We start from the raw sequence: 24,138 nt of genomic DNA, 5'->3' as shown, positions 1-24,138 counted from the left end.
TTTTCCCGAAATCCAACTGCAGTATAACATTACCGTGCACCACAGTATTCTGGTTGGTACTGTTAACCGCGGGCTCGCATTCATATTTTTACCCTTGGATTAGCAAACCAAATTCTACCACAATGTATTTGCCTTACCAACCTTAATTATCTCGGTGACCATCAAGTGACGACTTTTTCAACTGATGTTTCTTCCGAGCTTAGCGGGCCTCTCACGCTAGCCTCGGCGTCCCATCATAAGAAAAAGGTTGTGGTGGGCCCGTGCTTTACGCAGGCTGAAAGCCTTCCGAAGTTTAATTGTTCCAGTGAGCCATTTTCGACTTGATGATTGCCCTTTATTATTGTACTCAAGGTCAAGCATAGCATTCATAGTGGCGATGCAACGCCTATTGACCGATGGCCACATCGAGTTTCTGCGTCGGAACGCCGCGTAATTCCAAGTGAAGTGAACAAAATGCTTGATAGATGTATAATTGGCCCTTCCAGTTCCTGGGCGGCACCTGTGGCGTAGGTTAAGAAGAAGGACGGCACGTGCTGCTTCTGTGTAGACTACCGTCATCTGTGTAAAATTACTAAGATATGTACACGCTCCTACGTGCAGATGGCGCCCTTGATTTCCGCCACGTTTACAGCTATTTCTCTTCTATTTATCTTCGACGTGGATAGTGGTATATTGCTGTTGAGGATATGGACAGAGAAAGAAAAAACGCGTTCATAACGCCTGATTCCCTATAGCAATTTATGGCCTTGCCCTTTGGGTGATGCAATATTCTGCCCACCTTTGAGCGTCTAGGGGACACCTTGCTCTGAGGTTTTCAATGCTCCATATGTCTCGGCTACTTCGACGACGTCATCATCTCACCAACGTTCGACACTCATATTGAGCGTCTAAGAACTAAACTTCATTTTTTTTCCAAAGGCGAAGCTCAACCTACCCCGTGAAAATGTTGTTTTGGCCTCCATCAATTTACTGGCCTGGGGAGTCTCATCGGCGCTTATGGTGTACAGCATTATTGCGACAAATTTAGTGGTGTCCGACATTTTACGGTTCCGAAGACAACCACATACTTTCCAAGATTTGTATGGCTAGGATTGCACTTTCGTTGTTTTTCCGTCGTACAGTTCGCACGGAGTACTTCAGAAGCCGCTGCGTTCTCTCGTCTCACAACTCTCCTCACCTCACCTCACCACCCATCCTTGCCCACTTCGACCCTGATGCCCCGAAAAATAACGCGTAGTTGCTAGCAGCCCTGCCGTAGGTGACGCCCAACTCCAGCGTCAGCAGCACCAGGATCGCGTTATTGCTTATGCAAGCCGCCTCCTGTGACCGTCGGAGCATAACTATTTGATTGGCAGCTTCGAAGTTCGGCCACTACCTCCGCGGTCGTCATTTCCGCGTAGTTACTGAGCATGAAGCTCTCTGATGGCTCCCATTCCTAAGGGATCCTACAAGGCGGCTTGGTCGACGCACTTTGAGGATCAAAGCATTTTCATATTCTGTGGTTTACAAGTTTGGCCGCCTACACAGAAACGCTGTCAGCTTGTCGCGTTACCTTGGTGACGAATCTGACCCCTGAAATACCGACAGTGCTGTTAACGTTTTCTCAATTTCACAATTCTTCGATATCGCCTACCAGCAACATTTTGACGCCCACATAAAAGCACTGATCGACTGTTTTGAACGTTCTCTGGCCGATGCTACTGCACATCTATTCGTGCTCCGCGACGGTACTCAGTACCACCGTAATCTCCATCCGGACGGCTCTTAGTTTCTACTTTTGATACCTAAACACCTCCGCTCTACCGCTCTGCAAGAGCTTCACGACGCAGCAGCGACGGGGCGCGTCGGCGCATCTCGAACCTGCGATCGAGTACACCTCCGTTTTTTTGTCCAGGCCTCCCCCGTTCCGTACGACGTTCTGTCACCGCTTGCGCAGAAGCAATTCCATCTCCACACTGTTCACCTGTAGCCATTCCATATAACCGCCGCGTCCTTCGGTCGTGTCGGCTTATATTTTTCGGTTCCTATGCGGAATCTACACATCAGGGAACAAGTGGGTTGCGGTGGCTGCGGACTTGTCGACCCCATGTTGAGCACTTCCTGCTGTACGATATCGTTTGATGCGTGGTGCTTTGGCCCAAATGATCACATTCGCCGCGGTGTGTATCTAACCGAAGCCACTGACGACGCCATGCGTGTCTGCTCTACAGAAGATGAACTTATTAAGTACTGAGTACTGCAATTGAACCCTTGCAGACATGCTATCGAAGTACGTTTCAGCCGACCACCGTGACTGGGACGTTGGTCCTCCTTCCATTACCTTCGCTACAACTGCTTCCATGTCGAAACTGCTGCGCCCATTGTACATTTTACGACGACCAGAACCGACGTAGCGATTGGTACAGTGCTTCCGGCCACAATAGCTTTAGCTAGCGATTATGCCCCTTGTGTACATTTCTAGACGGAAATGCGCAAGAGGCAAGCAAGGTGTGCGCGACGTGTGTGTGTGTGTGTGTGCATACACACACAGACACACACACACAAACATATATATATAATATATGTGTCTGTGTGTGTGTGTCTGTGTGTGTGTGTGTGTGTGTGTGTATATATCCAGACACACCTGGCCTTCCTTAGAGGAAAGGAATTTTAAACATTGTCAAATCGCCACATCATTCTCGATTACTAGAAGAAGCAACATTGCTTACACTGAAAATGAACATACATAACTTCTGACACAATTTTAGTATCGTACTGTTCAGTAAATATTTTGTGCACGTATTGCACAAAATGTTGCACAAAATAATTGAAATCAGTGGCTCTGCGAGGCGCACTCATTTCGAACGAATTTCGAACTTGCTATTTCTGAGATTAGCGCTGTAAAACTTGTGACAGCACTGGAGGCACGTTACAGTTATAGTTTTAATGAAATACCAAATACGATTTTCTGCATTAAAGTTCTAAAATTACTAGAACACTAATGCATTTTGTCGCCCGCTTTGGAAATGCATATCGTGAAATTGATGCTATCGTCAGAATTTCTTCAATATAACAAATATTCTCTTGATTTATCTGCATTCTTTATCTGTGTATATGATCCACTCCTTTCAGTAGCGCCTACAGGCCTTGAAAGTATTTAAAGTAAATAAATAAATAAATATGGATGAGACTTTCGAAGTATCTTACCAATTGTAAATCGTCATATGTGCAATGACGTATTCAGTTTACATGTGAAGCAATCTCACTTTGCTATTATAAATGCAGTGCACGAACCGAGTGATATTCAAAAAGTGTTGGAACAATTACAAGCACATTGAAGATATGAACACTCATCTGATGCACAACAATCATTTTATGCCGAACCAAGCATGATTCGCATTTCAGAAAACTTTACTGAAGCCGAGTTTGCTTAATTTATTACCTTTATTTTCTAGTACTACTGAGTATTTGCTTTATACCTAATAGTCCGAAAAAAATAGAAACAGGACGACTTGAATATTAAGAAAAGTTCTTGTCTGGGCCGGTTGGAAAACCAATAGCAGTTTCTCTAGCTGTAAGCGACTTTTTTGTAAGTAGGGCCTCACGCAGGAACTGGTTTATTATTACTTGCTGTATTCTGATACTGTTATCATGCTTGTCGTGCCATGGAACTACTGATTGCTCATGAACCAAATTTTAGCTTTGTGATTGCTCTTATATTCATAAATACTTTTCTACCATGCAAGGTATGTATCTATTACACAATTCTAAACTTCATTACATAGGAGCAAGAATTTTTGCTTTCTATGCCTCGCTGTTTGGACCTAACATTTTGTAGGTGTCGTACGCACGTTTTTAAGCATATGATGGTTTTGTAAGTGCTCGCACCATCCGAGTGATTAGAATAAAGCTTTATCGCAATAACTGGTACCGTTACGTAGACAATGCAGATATTGTTGGGTATCCTTGAAAAAGGTAGGGTACGTGGAGTGCAGTAATGCATTTTGTGCCAAAATTAGGCAAGCAATGCTAAGAAATTATAAAGCGGTCAACTTGGGCTGAGACAAAGTGTGTGCTGACCTCTTGGCACTGAGGCTTGGTGTGAGTGCGTTCTGATGATTCCGTCAATGCTGCTTATATAGGACCCACTGACAATCTATAATTGGAAATTTGTGAACTTATCGATGCATCTTAACATACAAATGCGAAGTATCATACCGGATACAGTAATTCATGTAGTAGCTTGCATCTGTATCTCAAATACTTGCTGCCCGAGTAATTTCTATCACGATACAATTGCAACTTATCTTTTCCCTGCCCTGCTCGCCGTGCTCTCCACATTCCGCGCCTGCACTAGAAAGTGTGGCAGTGCAAGAGAAGGATGGCAGTGGCTTTTCAAGCTGGCACTCACGCCACTGCAATTAAAAAACCAAAGAGGAATTGACTTAGATGTATATCAACCTATACGGCTTCAGATTTTCTGGTTAACAGCTGTGTTGTGTACAAGAATTACACAGAGAATTAACAATCGCCTATGAAGGGTCACCAACTAGCAACATAGACCTTTCAACATGCATTTTAAATAGAAAAGCGAATAGCCTTGTGGAAGCGTTTCACTAAAACCCTACATTGACAATCATCAGTTTTTGTTTCTATGCGGTTGCTTAAACCAGGCAACAAAACAAAATATACGCTTTTGTTTCGATTAGCAAAAGAGCATTCGAAATAAATTCATGGGCATCACTTCAAGGGCGATATTCGTGTCAATGCTTGTGATCTCTATTGCTGAAAAGAGTTTCTTGCTTTTCAGATAAAGGATTTTTGCAACTCTGAGGACAAAAGCCATAGACACAACAAGTTTGCACCTAACATGCACAACAAGATCTGCAATGGCAAGTCCACCTGGGACGTCATCAAGCAGAACGAAGACTTCATGGGGTACGTGTGCTTCCTTCACGATGAGCAAGTCATTGACGCAGTAACGTGGAAAGCTGGGCCAGTTGGAAGACATGTATTTTTGAGTCAGCGCAAGAAACCATGGCAGCGCAAAATGAAAAGAAACAGCGGTCAGCGTGTGTCCTTGTTCTTGCTCTGATTTAAAGACCAAATCAGTGACAAACCTAGCTTTGGCACAACGATCCTTGCGGCCTGCTGGTGTCGCAGTTTTTATAACCGCAAATTTGTACACATATATGTTTATTATAGGAAGCTGAATTTTTTATTAATTATGGAAACATACAGGAGGGTCCTAGCAAACATTCATGAAGCTTTACTAAAATACACATTCGCGTACGCAATAAAGTACAGATGTCCGATGCTTGTAGTCAAGTTAAGCAGCCACAGTAGCTTCTACGTCCTGAACAGCTATTTGATGTAATTACTGGACTTTTTGATGTTTAAAATTGTGAAAATGACGACCAAAGTCAGATCAAGGTAAAAGCGGGAGCCAACGTTTCCACATGTGGTCTTGCCTTTTTCAAGACGACCCATGCTTTCCTCGCCACAGTATATATAGCTAGGTTCTTCTGACGGGAGAGGGGTAACGCGGCTGGGTGCCGCAACGATCGAAGGTGTGTTATCTCACTACGGAGGTGCAGAACTGAGAGTAAAGGAGTGTTGTGCACACGGCCAGTGACACGGTTGTGTGGCATCCGGCGGGTCAACGGCGTGCACAGCATCGCTCTATTACCGGCTTCGCTGGTGGTCGTGGGCTATGGTGTCTCTGAAAGAGATAACAGAAGCAGTGGCAGAAACCGGTGCTTATGAAAAAGAAAGTATAGTGAAAATAAGTGAAATAAAACAAATAACTAAAAAGAAAGAAAATATCACAAAGCAAGCAATCAAGTAATCTTGCCTGTTGCGTAAAGTTTAGCATAGTGAATAGATTCTAAAGCTCCCTTCCAAACGTTTATGCGTACTGATTGCAACGTCGTCAACCTACGCATAAGGTATTATGAATAAGATGAGTCTCTATTTTCTTTCTTGTTCACAACGGAAATTCGTCCGTAAGATTCAAAGTTTAAGTTCATCACAGTTATGCCCTGGTTGGTCGAAATGTTTGCCGACGGCTCTAGGAAGCGCTTTAGCTGTGTCTGGGCTATGTCCGTTTAAGCTGACGTTCATTGATTGTCCCGTTTTAACGATATATTGTTTCTTAGGGAAGAAACATTCAAGTATGTAAACCACATACGATCTTGTACAAGTAAAGGTACATTTGACTTCATGGGTTTAACTATTTGTGGTGCTTTTAACTTCTATGTAACGTTGAAGGTGCCTACAAGTTTTGCACAAGGGGTTATAATATGCTTTCAATACGGGTGAATGATGTTTGCTGACATTTGCGTGCACTAACATGTGTTTAACATTCTTTTTGTGGCGATAAGTAACCCGATAGGTTATCGGGGAACGCTTCTCCGCAACGCTCGTTACTTTATAGTATTGGAGGCGTTTACTCAGGATGTTGTTCATCTTCGGGAGAGCATTAAAATATTTTGTTATCAACGTTGCCGGTTTGTCAGCGTTTGGTGTACGCTATTTCTTAGCTAATTCCGACTGCCTCTCCAATCTTGGCGCAGCATCAGAAGCTCCATCGGGAGCAACTTGGGGAGAGGTTTTTTTTGCTTGCTTTTTTAAAGATCATTTAGGTGGTGGATATAATTGCTATCTTCACTGCAGATTCTTCTTATTCGTTTCGCTTGCTCGGCAAAAATTCCTACGTTGCAGTATCGCAGGTGATGACTGTTGTAGTCTAAATATTGCTGGCTATCTGTACGCTTCCGAGAAAGTGTTTTTCACATTTTTCCGTTTTCTATGTAGACCGTCGTGTGGAGGAGGTTCATTTGACTATGAGAGTGGGCGAGTAGTAAATTTATTACTTGCGTGAAAGCGATTGCAATGGCTAATAAGTCCGTTAACGCGCTTGTGCCTTCTTTCTATATTATAAATATATCGTCAGTGTAATAAAAACAGGTCTGGCTTTTTAAAAGGCTGGATTTCAGCAGGTCGGTTTCAAGCTGCCCCATGAAGATGTTCGCATACGCGGGAGCGAATGGTGTTCCCATGTGAGTGCCGAAAGTTTGCAGGTAGTGAATAGAATGTAAATTGAAATAGTTGAGCGTGAGAACTAACCTAAGGAGCGACAGGTAAACTTAAGGAGCGTGCGCTTGGGGATTGATTGCGAGGCATTTCGATACGGCTTCAATTCTTACCCTCATGGGTATGTTAGTGTAAAGGGCAGAAACATCTAAAGTGACTAGAATAGCGTGGTTTCGGTTCGTGTTGATGTCATCGATAATTCGAAGGAAGTGAACGTTAACGATGACGTTAACGATAGCCGTTAACGTCAACGTGAAGAAAGTTTCGGTTCGTGGGTAACGTGAGTAGAGGATTTGAGGGCAGAGTCGACAACGCAGCTTCACCTCCAGAAGCTGCAGTGCGTAGTTTTCCGGCTGGATATGGGAGGCGATAGGCGGCAAAGAGAAGCGACGGGGTTGGGGCGAACGACGCTGATGGCGTCGAGGTGAGGGCGAGCGGCTGTACCGAAGGTTCGGAGCAGGAGCATCGGCGGCAGTGGACTCATGGCGTGCGGTATAGGGAACCGAAGGTGCAAAGGTGCGGGAATAAGCGGCGGTGTATGTCCGAGGAGGTGGTGGCCATCGGTTGCGGCAGTGACGAGCGACGTGGCCGATGCGACAGCAGTGGAAGCAGATCGGCCGGTCATCAGGAGTACGCCAATCGGACTGGTTGTGGCGAGATGTGGCGGAAAGGGACTGCCGTGGACGAGGAGGGCCGCTAGAGAACTGGGGAACGCTGGGTTGAGACGTGGAACACACGGAGTTCAGGCCCATGTTCTCACAATCCTGTCGGACGACGGCCTGGATCATCGCAATGCTGGTTGCTGGCGGATCGGGAGGCGTCGTTGAGAAAACTGGCGAACAGGTGGCCTTCAGTTCGCCGCGAACAATACGGGTGACGTCGTCACAGGTGGTGGTTTGACGTGGTCGAGCCTCACATGTTGACGTAGCAGCAGTGTTGGGCAGGCTTCTGATGTGGAGTGTGATACGGCGGCTCTTACCTTGTTCAAGGCAACGGCATTCTTTGATGATGGCGTCGATTGTCGAGACGTTGCCGAAAACAAGCAAATTGAAAGCGTCGTCGGCGATGCGTTTCAGAATATGTGACACTTTATCGGCTTCGGACATAGCATCGTGAGCTTTGCGGCATAGAACTAAGACGTCGAGTATGTAGGAAACGTACGGCTCCGTAGATGACTGAACACGATACGCAAGAGCCTTTCTTGCGGCAGCCTTGCGCCCAAGGGGGCCGCCGAACAGTTCCCGTAGCTTCTCTTTGTAATTGTCCCAACTGGTTATATCGTCGGCATGCGTTTGGCGACACACGCGTGTGGTGCCGCCGAGAAAAAAGATGACATTGGCGAGCAGGGAATCCACCACAAGGGGCCAACTCAGCGGACTTGTTCCGCATGTGCTCTCGATTCAACGTGTACTTCCTGCGGACTGCAACCTGGAAGCGCCAGAACGTCTGCATCATTCGACGCAGCTCGAAAAGCGACATTCAGAGAGACCATCCGCAGCGCTGTGAGTTCATTTTTCACAGATTCACACGCTTTGACATCAGCAAGGCGGCGGCCACCAAGCTAAGCCTACGGAGGATTGCCAACCTTTGCTCGCCGAGGCCACGCACCTCGCACCTCGGCCACGAGCCGCCTGCCCATGACCGAGCTTTAACACCGAGCTTTTCGCCTCGTGAACCATCTGCCCGCCGCGTACTGGCCCTTTGAAGGCGGGGTACGCTTCATTTCTTGGTCAAGATGGAGTATCAAGTGACAGGAGAGGATATCTCCCCGGAAGAGGTTACCCAAGATCAAGGCTGGCAGTCTGCAGGGGCCAGAAGGGTTAGCGCCAAAACGCGCACGGCTGACACTAATGTGCCTTCGCCCCAGCCGGTAGCGCGCCGTGGCAAATGGGGTGGTGCTGCGCTAAAATCCAAAGTGATACGAGCGGGACGAATGCCCTCACTTCCTCGAGACGATATCAAGATTGTGATCAGGCCGTGAGGTGGACTCAATATCACCAAGATTGGAGTTGTCACGGTGGCTGACGCAATAGTCACCGCCGCTGGCATCAGTCAGGAAGATCTATGTCAAGATACTCTATGCCCGAATCTACAACAAAATATTATAGTTGCCAGTACTCCCAAGCGCGAGAATGCGAACCGCTACGTCCGGATGAGCCAGATGCTCATCTCGGGCAAGGTATATGAGCTCAGTGCCTACGAGACGGCCCCGCACTCCACGTGCAAGGGAGTGATCCGCAACAACCCTCTTCAAGACGGCCCTGACGTCATCGATGCCAAGATTGTCAACGCCAATATTCCACTTGCCTTAGCAGCGAAGAGAATAGCTCAAACCGGCACGGTCATCGTCGCATTCGACGGGCATTGTGTACCGAACGTTGTCAGGTATGGACCATTACTCATGCAGTGCTCACTCTACCGCAAGCAAATCGACGTGTGCTATACGTGCGGCCGCCTCGGTCATCGCGCCGACGTGTGTCCCAATCAAGGTGACGCTATTTGCCGTGGCTGTGGTGCCCCTAGCCCCGACGAGCAGCATCAGTGTACCCCCAAGTGTAAACTCTGTGGTGGCCAGCATCTCACGGCTAATAAGGACTGTGCACAAAGGTTCAAGATCTCATACATCGTGCGTCGTCGTCGCAGTGAGCGCGCCAAGATGGCCGGTGACGCGTCACCGTCCCCTCATCCGCGCTTGGACACTGCGGAACTCGTGCAGGCTTCGTCCACTCCGGGTGCTCAGCGCAGAGGACGCTGCCGTTCCAGGGGCCGCTCGTGAGCCCGTTCCGTATCCAGGGCCCACTCCGCCTCCAGGGCACGTTCCGGCTCCCACCGTGGGTTCAGACAACGGGCCTGTTCCCGGGGATTCTCCGGTTCTCGGCCTCGCTCCAGCTCCAGGCCGGGGCGCGACACGTCGAGGCGGACCAGGTCCCGCTCCCGCACTCCCACCGCCCTTAGAAGCAAGTTCACGCTCTCCTGGGCCGACAAGGTTCGAGGGGGACGTGAGGGTCTAAGAGGTAACGACTCGCCTCGCGATTCGCACGACGCACATGAGCTCGAGGAGTTGCGATGATGTAACGAGCTGTTGAGGAAAGAAAACGCGCAGGTTAAACAAGAAAAGCGCAGGCTAGCTGCGGAGATGGCGGAGTTTAGGAAGCTTGCGCTTTCACCCTCCTCGCCGCAACTCGCTTTGTCCCCGATCGCCATGGATACGTCCGAGACATCCCACGCGGCTCGCCCGCCCAAGCGTCGAGCGGTAGAGAACAGAGAGGAAGACGAGACTATAAAATTGCTCTCAGAACTCAATAATGCCTTCGCCAGCATACAGGCTAGCTTAGCAAAGGTCCAGGATACTATAGCGCATCCAAAAATGGGCTTAGGTGCACTCAGTGAAAGGATAAGCAAACTAGAGGACGTTGGTGCCAGGAGAGAACCCAGCCCCGCTCCTCCGCAGGTCGCAGCACGACGTCATGTACTAGCACCACCGACGGAGGGCGCGATTCTCAGGGCCGTTCAAGCCCCCCTCCCCCCCCAGCCTAGCCATGGATAGTGCGGAAGAGAACTTTAGTATCTGGCAATGTAACTGCGGAGGGTTTCCCAACAAGAAGCCGCTTCTGCAGCAATATTTAGGAACTCTTACGGTTAAGCCCCAAATCATCGCTATTTAGGAAGTTGTAACTAGTACTCCTATCAAACTCGCAGGATATCTGGTAGCATCCTCACATTCAGGAGGTAGGGGAGTTGCTAACCTTGTCAACATAAGGTACAAATGCCTCTCTCACGACCTCGGCGCAGTTGGTTATGGCATCGAGTACAACATGACTGAAATCCTTATGAACCCACCCAGAAAGGGCCTCAGAAGAAACAGCCTCTTTATCCTCAACGTATACTGCAGCCCCAGCTACCGCAGGGCGAGGGCGAACTCTCTCGCCTCTCTCCATGACACGCCCAAGGGACGCGAACTGTGGCAAACTGCGATGGAAGTGGACTTGACCCGTATCACCGATAAGGATTTCCCCACTAGGAGAGGCAACTCCGCATGCCGGGACACTACCCCAGACCTCTCTTTTGTCTAGAACGTAGGGGAGGTCAAGTGGGTAAACACGGCTCTAGACCTCGGAAGTGACCACTACGTCATCGAAGTTTCCCTCCCGATTGCCCGCTATAAGACGAGAAAATTCAAGTTGATCGACTGGGACGTTTTCCGCAAGATCCGAGCCGAGCGCGCACTTATTTCCGGGACAGATTTTGAAGGTTGGTGCAAAGGGATCAGGGATGACACTGCGGCGGCAACCCAAGGAGGTCGTCACTGAGCTCGACGTTGACAAGATGGATAGCAGGCTGGCGCACCTGCTGGAAGCCAAGCAAGCCCTCCTCACGAGATGGAAGGGGCAGAAGCATAACAGGAGGCTCCGGAAGAAGGTTTCGGAGGTTAACAGGGAGATCAAACATCACTGCAAGAACCTGTGGAAGCAACAATGGGATGAGCTTTGCGAATCCGTTGAGGGTCAGCTCAGATCAGGCAAGAGCTGGGGTCTGCTCAAACACTTTCTCGATGAGGGCAGCACCAGATGCAGCCAGAGACGATCGCTCGCGCGAGCCATCCACCTCGCTACGGACTCTACCCAGGACGAGTTGATTGTCGACAGCCTCATAGACCAGTACCTGCTGGTCGCGGATAGCTCTGCCCCTACCCAGTTCCCGGACTACGCGGGGTGTGCGGTGCCGGAGTTGGACCAGGACTTTACCGCGGCCGAGATCCGAGATGTCCTCCTCTCACTCAACGTCAAATCTGCCCCTAGCCCAGATGACGTCACTAACAGGATGCTGAGGAGTCTCGATGATGAGTCGATCGACTTCCTCACTGAAAGGATCAATGAAGTCTGGCGTAGTGGACAGGTCCCCATACATTGGAAGGCAGCCTGTGCGGTGCTCATCCCCAAACGCGGTAAAGCACCAGGAATACAGAATCTAAGACCAATTACCCTGACGTCGTGTGTCGGTAAAGTTGCAGAGCATGCCCTGCTCAACCGGCTCAAGGTGCACATCGAGGCCAATGACATGTATACCCAAAATATGATTGGTTTCTGAGCCGGCCTCTCGACACAGGACGCCATGAAGCTGTTAAAGCATCAGATCAGCGACCGGAGCACGGGTGATACCAGAGCCATTCTTGGATTAGACCTGCAGAAGGCGTTCGACAATATCTCACACGAGTTCATTCTCCAGTCTATTGCCGGCCTCGGGCTCGGGAAAAGGACCTACGACTTCGTCTGATCCTTCCTTAGCCAGAGAACTGCCAAGCTCAAGATCGAAGGATACCTTTCGCAAGAGATCACCCTCGGTTCACGCGGCACGCTTCAGGGCTCAGTCATCTCGCCAACATTATTTAACATCGCAACGATCGGGCTTTCTAAGGAGCTCACGAAGATTCAAGGAATCAACCATACCATCTACGCAGATGACATCACCATCTGGTGCGTCGGCGGGAGGGACGGCCAAGTTGAAGCCGCCATGCAGAGCGCCATCGATGCGACCGAGCGCTTCCCCCGCCCCACGGGGCTCAGATGTTCTCCAACGAAATCTGAGCTACTTCTCTACAGGAAAAGACCCAGAGGCGGCGGCCATCGTGATTGGAAACCGGCGTCCGAAAGCGAAATACGGCTTTTCACTGGTGACGGGTCTCCGGTGCCCAGAGTCGACTCGCTCCGAATATTGGGGATGTATATCGAGTCCAACGGTGCCAATGGAACCGCACTCAGAAAGAACACCACCAAGACGGAGAGTGCTCTCGGCCTCATTCGGAGGATCGCCAACAGGCACCGGGGAATCAAGGAAGACAACCTTATCCGCATTATAGATGCTTTTGTTCTCAGCCACCTTTCATACTCGGCGGCCATGCATAATTGACATGTTGCAGAGAGGAACGAGCTCAATTCACTAATCAGAAAGGTCTTTAAGATCGCCCTCGGCTTACCTGCAAGCACCCACAACGAAAACCTGTTGAAGCTCGGAGTCCACAACACGCTCGAAGAAATTATCGAGGCACAAGAGCACTCACAGCTGCTCAGGCTATGCGGCACCCCGACGTGCCGCAAGTTGCTCGGCGAGATGGGCCTCAATCCTGTCGACCAGTGCCCCGACGCCGTGCGGATTCCCAGCGACATCAGGTCTCACCTGCACATCACGCCCCTTCTCCGCGATATGCACCCCGCAAACAACGTCGGCAGACGTCGGTGTCCGCAATAACCACATTGAAGCAAGCTTCGTGGATGCCGCGGCATATGTCCAACAAGAGGCATTCGCCGTCTCCATCGTAGACTCCAATTCAAGGCTCACTTGCTGCGCTACGGTACGCACTTGGAAGCCCGTGGTAGCCGAACAGGTTGCAATCGCGCTGGCTGTGCTCGATGGTCGCAGAGAGGCAATATATACTGATTCAAAGGCAGCCATTAAGGCCTACCAAACCGGTATGGTCTCCCCCCAGGCCCTCCGCATTCTCCAATGCGCCAAAAGTATCTCTCCGCATTCTCTCATTTGGTTTACCGCTCACTTTGGGTCGATTGAGGGTTCTCCCTCTAACCTCCCTCTAGGCCGCGCGAGGACTCACAGACCGCGCCGCCTCAGCAGTACCCCAGCCCCGCGGGGAACCCTTGCTTACGTGTAATGAAATCACCACACACTACTATCTGTCAAGACGGGTATTCCCCCTCCCGCATCCCGCCTTATGCAGGGCGCGGGTGGTTACCCTTCGCCTTCTACTAGCCCGTTCATACCCTAACCTCGCGGTTCTTCATGCCATATACCCTGAAAGATATCCCAGTGCGGACTGCCCTGCCTGTGGACTGAGGGCAACATTGGACCATGTGTTGTGGGAATGTGAAGCCATCGGCTCCTCCTTCAGCGAGGATAGGTGGGCTGCGCTCTTTCGCAGCCCCGAACTCAACGAGCAAACCCTGGCCGTCCAGAGTGCCTGCGATCGGGCCGTCAAGCTCGGCTTGGCGGTCCCTACGTGGGACTAGCCGGGTGGCGCGGGGTCTTCCCTGCGTCTTCTCTGGACCGAAATAAAGCTATTTCACTTACTCACATTGGCGAGCTTAATCGTTGGGTGCCACCTGTTATTAACACTGGCGTGTTCATAGAGTTTGATCCAGTCGTCAACATCCTGGCCCTCTACGCCAGAGAACACACCAGGGTCGCAATGTGGGGCGACCGTGACGATTGGTGGGCCCGTCACCGGGAGGCATGGTGACAGGTGTGCCGACCACTTTTGAGTTCCGTGGTGAGGACGGGGATCGCTGACCTCCACCAGAATGTTGCGTGTGGAAAGACACAGACAGAAGAGGCTATTTACAGGCTATTTACACTGGAGCCAGGCAGCCAGGGCAACACTCGCTCGCGCCAAGCGCCGCGACCAATTTGATCGTCGTTCTCGCGGCGGCTTGTTTCTTAAGCATCGCTCGATGATATCGTAATAATATTTAATAAGCAAGCAGAAACTTTCTGCACTTCCTCGGTTAGGTCATCATATGATGAAATGCACTTCACAGGTAGCGCCCTGTCGTTTATTGGTCGCGTTCCACCTCCGGCTTGGGAGTGGAACCTTTACTGACGTAAGCGGCGAAGTGAACGGTTCATTTTCCGAACCGTTATAAGATTTAGCCCGAGATCGTGTGATTAGTTCACTAAACAGGTTCTTGGCTGTTGTGCTTTGCACAATACTCTTGTAGACTGAAGTTAGGGTAAAGTCGAGTTTTCTGTAATTGGTGGTGTTACTAAGTTGTTTGGAGGCCTCATTGTTGTACTTCGTTATAGGCAAGATTACAATACTGCCGCCTTTGTCTGCTGGTGTTTTACAATATCTTTCTTTTCCGCAAGTCCCTTAATGATTTGGTGCTGAGCGGGGTTAAAATTTTTGCCTGTCCGGCAATGCCACGGTGAATCTAAAAATTTCTTGGAGCTTAGCTTTCTGTATAAATCCAGGTCTCGGCACTGTTCGGCTTCCCATGTCCACGTCGTAGATGGTCTAAGAGAGTCTCTATCCAGTTTTCCTATTTCTAGCCTATCGAAAACGATCTTCTTAATGTGCATGCGTCTAGAAAACTCTGTTTTATCTTTGTGGAATTTGTGTTCTTTTACTGCGTGGTTCATGGGAGGAAACGTTAGATTACGTTTCAGGAGATCAAATTCATTGGGGCTTAGACTCTGGGGTATGGCTACTACGCTGCTACAGAGCTCTGAATTCTCGTTTGTAACACTATCGGAGGAGGTATGTGCTGTAGGGGTTACATTAATTTTCTTCGGTGGATCTGCAGCTCTAACATCTTTATGCTGGTATTGATCTAGCATATTTGCCTACCTACTTTGGACGAATTGTTCAAGTTCACTTTTTTTCCGGCTAAGATAAATTGATGCCGTCGAGCTGATTAGTAATTATCGTAAGTTGTTCCTTGTAGAGTTTATGCGGAATAGAAGAGAATAGAAGAGATCGATGCACTTTCTAGGACAGCATTCGACTTCAATAATAGCTGCAGAATAAAGATCTGAGAGCACACCTAACCTTAATTCTGATACCTTTAGCCATTTTCCGCTGTTTCATGCAGCTAGTGTAAGCTTTTAGGTGCAATCTGTAATTTGTTTGGCGGCCAGTTCGCGGAACTGCAGGAAAGGGCGAGATTCGCTGTGTCGTGTGGTGCCCGCAGTGCGTAGAAATAATTTCAGTTTGGTTCGGGCAGACCTCCAGGGTGAAATATCCTGAGGTGGAGAATTTTGCGGGTTACATTATTGTCGAGGCCTGCATCGATTTCCGTGTGTCTGTTTGCTTCTTAGTGTATGTAGCTCCTTACCTGAAGGCTTCACTGGTGGTTGTGGGCTTGCGTATGAGTGGGTGCTGGCCAGGTGGTGCTGGTTGCGCGTCCACCGTCTTTGTACACGTGTCTTGGTTTCCACCTTCGGTGGAACGTGCGTTTGAGCTGGTGTTGAAAATTTCAGGTGTTTGTTTCTGTGATGTAGCCATCTGGGACGGAGGCATTACTGCTGTTATTGGTTGCGTCGATTTAAAAGAGTTTCTGAGCATATACGTGATTTTCTTTGCAATTACCTTGACACCAGAGAAATTATGAAGTAGGCTGTCCCAGGTGAGCAGAATGTCGGGGTCCTCGTGTAATTCAGCGCGTTACATGACACCCGTGATTTCGTGTCGAAGAACCCTACCTACATATACTTTGCCAAGGAAATCGTCTGTCGCCTGGAGCTGCACTGTTGGCTCCTGCTTTTACATTGTTCTTCTTTAGCTCATCGTCATGGTCCACACACGTGATTATATTAGGGGGGTAAAGAAAGCACACACACACGCATATATATATTGTTAGGCGCTACATATTGAGATGACAGAGTTAGGCGCGGTAACTGGAGAAGGAAAAAGAAAGACAGCGGGTAAGATGAGTGCCTGTGAAGCGTGTATATGTCTCCATAAAAGTCGTGGTAACCATAGGAACACTATGTGTAACTGCATTTTCGGTGGCAAACAGTCCGTTGATGCCCTATCCACAGCTCCTAGGCGTCCCCCTGTACGACGGCACTCTTCGGTGCGAGGCGTATCTCATGCAGCTGGCCACCCTCCTGATAGCTAACAGCTGAGACAATGCCAGAAAAGTGCAACAGTAGCGCTGACCAGTTATGGATATTTTATGCAGCCTGCCATCTGGTTATCATCCATACTTGAGGTCATTGACGAGAATCCCTGCCGATTTGTATGGCAAACCCTCACCGACACAGCTTCGCTACACTTGTTTGGCAGACCAGCACGTGAACCCAGGCAAGTCATTCCAGGAGTTGGCTGCCGACGTTGAAGGCGTCAACTTGAACGCGCCACCAAGCGCTACCTTTGGCACGGTGAACGTTTCCTTAACTGAGACTTTCATGGACGCTATACAAGATCCAAACTTTCACCATTGGGAGAGTATCAGTAAACTACAACACCTCCGGGCAGCAGTTACCTGGCCTTGGAGAGAGAATTCATTGGTGAAACAGTCGCAACGCGTCCCTTCTGTTCCAGCGAGGACTACGACTACCGGAAAACCTTAAGTCAGCATTCGGAACAGCCAGTTGTACTCAAAGATACCCTTGAGGCACACTCCCACCAGAGACACCACCCATATTTATTTGGATATCCTGATGTCGCTCTTTTTCCACAGTATCGATGGCACAACAAACCAAGAAATGGTTGTTCCGAGGTAGCAAAGATCTTCTGGTATTGTTTGCAATTGCTACCGTAGACATGGATTCATTGGGTCGCCTGCAGTAACGCTCTCATTGCCACAGCCACCTCTAGTTTTTTTTTTTTTTTGGCTGCGGCTACATGACACCATGTTTTCACTGATGTGCAAATTCGGGACAACAGCTGAAATGTTAGTTGACAGAGAGGCCGCTGTCATTGTGTAGTACGGCACATAAGCAACACGCGTGCACAACTTCCTTCTACCTTTCTCCATAGCATGGCTTCTCTCGTTCAGAGCGTCTGGTGTTAAAGGAGCCGCAGGAACCACGCTGAATGTGAGCGCCATCGAGCAGACGCTTCCCGTTGAATTCACCATTGCATAGAGTACCGTTTATCCACTTGTCCTCGGCTGTAGGGTAGGGTAGATAAACAGTGTGTAATGAAGAAAGAAAGAGAATGACATCCCGATCATCTTCAAGAGCGGAGGGCACGGGATCGGTGCTCGAACACTACCATCGTGTTCTCCCGACGTACTGTGCCGAGGTAACGCCTGTTTGTTGGACTCGTCTAATAAACCTCCTTACATTTGGGGGATCGTGCTGGGTACGCACACCACCGGCACCCTGGAACTCCGATCCCGCACGATGCCCTCCACCATGCAAGCTGACGCTACCGAGCCGCCGCCATCTTTCCCGGCCGCCATTTGCCCCGGCCCGGTTCGCACGCGAGGCCCCCCGGTATTTGCGGGTATGGTAGACAAGGACATCGAGGACTGGCTGTCAGCCTAATAAAAAGTTAGTGGACCCAACAAGTGGGATGACGCTGCGAAGTTGAGTACCGCGAACTTTTACCTGGCTGGTGTGGCGAAGCTGTGGTATATGAACCATAAATGTGAATTTGTGAACTGGTGCGCTTTTAAGGAGGCAATACCTGCCGTTTTCGGTCACCCTGCCGTGCGGAAGTTACGCACCGAGAAACGGCTGCGCACACAGGCACAGGAACCAAATGAAACTTTTACCGCCTCTATTGAAGACATAATCGACCTCTGCAGGCGCGCAGATGCCTCAATGAGCGAAAGTGCCAAAATACAGCATATTATGAAGCGTGTCCACTACTATGTCTATCAAATGCTTCTTGCGTAGTCTCCTGGCACTGTGTCTGAAGTGGTAACTTGGTGCCACAGCTATGACGGATGGAGAAGGCAGCGGGTCCTCACCGGACGTTCATCTCACACGTACAAGCAGCCACTCGCACTGGACGTCGTGCCTCACCAGTCATACCTTCTCCCACAAATGAAAGAATTTGTACGTGAGGAAGTGGCCCGTCAGTTGTCTCTCCTGCCAAATGCTCAGCGTCAGGAGCTCCCACAGCAGCAACAATTGCAGCGACCAATCCCGTTGGCCCCATGCTTCGACACGCACGTCATCCAAGAACAGATTTCCGAGGTCATGCCGGTGCCCATTCAGCAGCAACCAGTCGCCGCACCTAATAGTTACGCTGAGGTAGTAAAGCAGCAGCAGCTTCAACAGCCCTCACCATACCATGGTGTGCCGTATGCTGCAGCCCCAACTGCAAATCCCTGCAGAACGCACGACAACCAGCTGATATGTTTTGGATGCGGTGGCCCTATTCATATCGCCCTATTCAGCCACCGTCGCGCGCCAAGATACTCAGACGCCTCTTCACTGATCTACATGGATGGTCCCGGCTCTCATCATGAAAGTCCGGGTCCCCAATCAAGCACGTCTTCACGTGACTATCCGCAGCCCAAGCCTCGTCGCTCACCTTCACCCCGTCGCCGCTCCTTGTGGCCCATGCATCTTCGACCAGCCCCTGAAAATGAGGGAAAGTAGCTCCCGCAGTTCGTGAGACAAGAACCGCGCTGTCGAAATGCTCAAGTCCTCAAACTTTGCCATCGAATATTGTCGAAGTTTTCTTAGAAGGCACCCGTGCATATGCTGTCGTCGATGCCGGTGCTGCCGTTTCTGTTATAGACGTCACACTTTGCCGCAAGCTTCGAAAGGTGACCACAACTCTTGAGATGATGCTCTTACGTACAGCGAATGGAGACCCTGTTTGGCCTATAGCTGCCTGCACTGCTCGACTTATTATCGCTTAAGAGCACTACATTGTTCAGTTTACCGTTCTTTCAACCTGCTCGCACGACATCATATGCGGCTGGTACTTTCTATTGTATAATCACGCCACTACTGATTGTGCCAGATTTGAACTTGAGCTCTTCCCGTTGTGTGATCAGTCCTACAAAGCCACTCATCAAGCCGCACACAAACCAGTCGTAACACAAGACACAGAAATTCCCCCGACAGCAGCTGTTTTGCTCCGCGTGTTCTGCAATAGCATATCTGCGGAAGCTGCATTCTTTGAACCGTCACGCCTCCTTATAAGTCGGAAGCCACTTCTGCTTTATTCGACCCTTTCTATTTCGAATGGAACAAGCGCTCTCCGCATCACAAATCCTCTTCCGTACCCCATCAAACTGCTTAAAGGTAAATCCCCTTAGGGTTCCGTGCAAACCATTGATATCTGCCAAATTTTTCCTGTGCTGCAAGATTCAGCTCCACGCAACCTCGGCATCGTCAGTGCTCTTAATCCTTCTGATGTACCAGCTGCCGACCTATTCGATTCGTCGAACGCAGCGGACTGTGACCATTTGAACGCTGTGCTCTTCTCCAGCTGCTCTACCAGTTCCGCGACTCTTTCGATGTTGCCCAACGGGCCCATGGCGAAACTTTTACCATTGTTCACCACATCGACACCGGCTCCAACTCGTCAGTGCGACAACGCCCTTACCGTGTCACCACCGTGGAAGGTCAAGTTATTGCAGACGAGGTTGGCGATATGCTTAAACGCGACGTTATTAGCCCTTCACAAAGTCCGCGGGCGTCCCCTGTGGTTCTCGTTAAAAAAAAATGATGGATCGATTCGCTTCTGCATAGATTAACGGCGCCTAAACAAGGTCACTCGAAAAGATGTGTACCCTTTACCAGAATTGACGATGGTCTTGATTGTCTACAAGGCGCCGAGATTTTTTCGTCGTTAGATTTGCGTTCCGGGTATTGGCAGGAGCCTTTAGCAGAGGACGACCGCTCAAAGACAGCCTTCGTCACGCCTGATGGCCTATATGAATTAAATGTCATGCCCTTCGGCCTCTGCAATGCGCCTGCAACCTTCGAGTGCATGATGGACTCGGTTCTGCGGGGTTTGAAGTGGCACATGTGTCTCTGCTACCTCGACGACATTGTTGTCTTTGCGCCAGATTTTGCAACCCATATCGAACGCCTCAACCATGTCTTGATTTGTCTGAAGAACGCTCAGCTGCAACTAAATTTCATGAAGTGCCGCTTTGCTACAAGAAAATTTACAATTCTCGGCCACGTCGTATCAAAGGATGGTGTGCTTCCGGACCATGCTAAACTACGTGCCGTGACCGACTTCCACAAACCGACGACTCTAAAGCAGTTACGAAGCTTCACAGAGTTATGCTCCTACTTTCGTCGGTTTTTGCGCAAACTCGCCTCTATAATTGCGCCTTTGACCCAACTTTTAAGCTGCGCCTCCAATCTCTCGTCATGGTGTTCTGAGTGTGACCAAGCCTTCTCCACCCTTCTCCGTCTTCTTACGTCACCACCTACACTGCGTCACTGCGATCCTACGGCCGCAACTGAGGTGCACACAGACGCCAGCGGTGCCTGCTTTGGTGCTGTTCTCGCACAACGAAAGCCCAGGTTCGCAGAGTATGTCCTCGCATACGCCAGCAGAAAGATCACCAAGGCTGAGTGAAGCTATAGCGCCACAGAGGAAGAATGCTTGGAAACAGCCTGGGCACGTGCCAAGTTGCGCCCTTACTTATATGGCCAGACGTTTAATGTAGGTATGGACCATCATGCATTATGTTGGTTGCCTTCGTTAAAGGATCCGTCAGGTCGCCTTGCCCGCTGGGCTCTTCGACTTCAAGAGTTTGACATCCGCGTTATATATCGTTTCGGACGCAAGCATGCCGATGCTGATGCACTGTCGCGGTCACCACTATCCACCGAAACTGCGTCCATATCCACTATGCACCACTCATTGTCAGCTCCTGACGTCGCCACCGTCTCCTCTGCACAGCGCCAGGATCCCTGGATCGCTTCGTTTTTTGACGTTTTATCTGAGGCACCTACCCTTTCGACCACTCGAACACTGCGACGCCAAGCTTCGCACTTCAGCATCCGTGATGGCCTCTTGTACCGGCGCAACTACTTGCCAGATGGTAGGAAGTGGCTCCTAGTTATCCCCAGAACGCTACGCTCTACAATATGCGCGTCCTTTCACTCCGACCCGTAGTGTGCTCATGGCGGTGTCATCAAGACCTATGAACGCTTACGAAAAAGGTACTACTGGCGCTGAATGTTTCGCTTTGTCCGCAAGTTCATTCGCGGCTGCCACGAGTGTCAGCGACGAAAATAAACTGCCGCATCCTGCCGCAGGTTCATTACAGCCCTTCCCATGCCCAGGCCGCCCATTCGACCGCGTTGGAATTGACATTTATAGACCTTTACCTGTGACCACGGCGGAAAACCGATGGGCTACCATTGCTGTCAACCACCTTACACGATACGCCGAAACCACTGCTCTTCCCACGGTGACACTAGACGACGTCGCCTCTTTCATCCTCAAGCGTTTTCGGCTTCGACACGGTCCTCCTCGCGAACGCCTCGGTGACTGTGGTGGCGTACTTTCTCTGATGTAATTCAAGCACTTCTCCACCAGTGGAACATTGTACATCGGACATGTACTACCTACCACCCTCAGATGAATGGTCTCACTGAGCGATTTAATGCAAGTCACAACCCGCTATGCAAGTCACAACCTGGTTTTCCCCCTTCTTCCTTCTGTACTGTCGTCAGCTGACGCACACTATCGACACGTTGTGCACGCCCGTGTCGGAAGCCGCCCGTTACGCTGAAGATTGTCGACAAGTAGCCAAGCGCTTTACTAGAGCCTACCAACAACGCCAGAAAAACGCCCGCGATGATTACCACTCTCCTGCCGCAACATTCGCTCCTGGAGCACTTGTGTGGCTGCTTGTACCACCTTGCGCCCCTGGCTTCTCGTCCAAACTACTCCGAAATTATCATGGTCCCTACCGCGTCATTGAGCGTACCTCTCCCGTAAACTACGCCATTCAACCTCTTACGCTGCACGGCGACCGTCATCGACGTGGACGTGATGTTGTTCACGTAGACCGCCTGAAGCCGTACTTCGACCATCTTGTCCCCACCTCTTAGATCGCCAGGATGGCCCCACCTTTCTCGATGGGGGCAATTATACTGAAGAAAGGAAGAGAATGACGTTCCGATCATCATCAAGAGCGGAGGGCTCGAGATCGGCACTCGAACACCATCTTGTTCTCCCGACGTACTGTTCCAAGCTACTGCGTGTTTGTTGGACTCTTCCAATAAACCTCCTTACAAGTGAATAAAGCGCTCTCTTACGTCGGCCTCATGTATTAGCCACCAGTTGCCTGCCTGAAGTAGCAGATGTCATTCTTCTTTCAAGCGCCTATCTGTCTTTGTTCCTCAACATCACCACAAAATTACCTGGCGAAATTGAATTCGGCAGCTTTGGTCTGAGATAGGAGGGGTATTCCTTAAGAGTCCACCTTGTGGACTGTCTATTTCGGCCGCAGCTGATCTGCTGATTGAATGGAGCTGCGCGAGCGAGGAGGAGATGAGCAGCCCCAGCCAATCAGTGGCGGTTGAAATCGAGAGTCTACTAGGTGGGCTCTTACACAATACTCCGCCTAGATACCCGTTCTGTTCGCGCGCGACATTACCGGTTAGATCTTGTTGGAATCATCCGAGCGTTGTGTGCCGTTCAGCTACACTTGTCGCCACGGAGACTCCTCGCTTGTATGGTTGGTCAAGCACATGTTTTTGTTCTTAACACTACCTTCAATCTAGTCAACCACGTCGCGGCGAACGAATCGGTGATGCATCTGAAGTTTTTTTCGTGTATTCACCGGAATGGCGCCAACTACTAACGCGAAGCCTGTCGCTTTGTGTACTAACGTCCTCCCATGGGAGCTACTCGACTTGGGCGCGAATCTTTTTAACACTGTCTTGGAATCTTTAAAAGAATTGGTCATCGATACCATTGCTGCATTGCACCCTGTGTAGAAGAACTTGACTGTCCGCTGTTGTGTAGCACCCTATTGACACTGAACGACATGAGCCTGTCCGCCATCAGCCGAGCCTTGTATCACATTCCGAGCACCATATTATAAAAGATCACTTGAACGACATGTTCAAACTCTCTTTAATACATAACAAGCTTCTCGGATCCGGCAACATTGATGCCTTCAGGCAGCAAGTGTGGCTTTATTGACCAGTTGCCTTCCCCCAATAAGATCACGTCCTCGTGACGCCTGCGGCAAAAACGACGTTCTACATCCGAAGCCAAGGTCTGTGAGTGGTGGCGCTGACTAGCACTGCCAGGGTTCCATTAGGGCACATATTTACCCGAAAATGTGGATGGGTAAACGGCGCCGCGGTAGCTTAATTGGTAGAGCATCACACGCGAGATGCGAAGGTTGTGGGTTCGGTTCCCACCAGCGGCAAGTTCTTTATTCAGCCACTTTAATTTCCACGTAATATGGTTTGTTTATTTCATTTATTAAGCACAAGTAATTTCCCCTATGTTCTTGGTGTCAGTGTTTGTTCGCTTCTTATGATATGTTCAAGCGCAGTACTCTATCCGTGAGCTGAGATCATCTTGTTTGTTTAGACTATAGAATGCTGAACACTGTTGCGTGAGTGAACATTTACCCTTGATGCGTCTCGATGACC

General features: G+C 49.7%; 1 protein-coding gene across 5 annotated transcripts in view; it reads left to right on the top strand.

Annotated features, from left to right (window-relative positions):
- The window catches only part of LOC135907494 (calcium-activated chloride channel regulator 1-like), a 158,352-nt gene that overhangs the window by 51,437 nt on the left and 82,777 nt on the right, over nucleotides 1-24,138 (top strand). For all 5 annotated transcript variants that reach the window (XM_065439194.2, XM_070520899.1, XM_065439193.2 and 2 more), the window contains one exon: nucleotides 4,790-4,917. In XM_065439194.2, the coding sequence (XP_065295266.1) occupies nucleotides 4,790-4,917 (128 nt within the window). The remainder of the gene's footprint in view (nucleotides 1-4,789; nucleotides 4,918-24,138) is intronic.

Source organism: Dermacentor albipictus, chromosome 6 (genome assembly GCF_038994185.2).
Source record: "Dermacentor albipictus isolate Rhodes 1998 colony chromosome 6, USDA_Dalb.pri_finalv2, whole genome shotgun sequence".
In the NCBI taxonomy this organism is placed as follows: Eukaryota; Metazoa; Arthropoda; class Arachnida; order Ixodida; family Ixodidae; genus Dermacentor; species Dermacentor albipictus.
The sequence above is the reverse complement of the archived record's forward strand: the minus strand, read 5'-3'. Positions and strand labels throughout refer to the sequence as shown.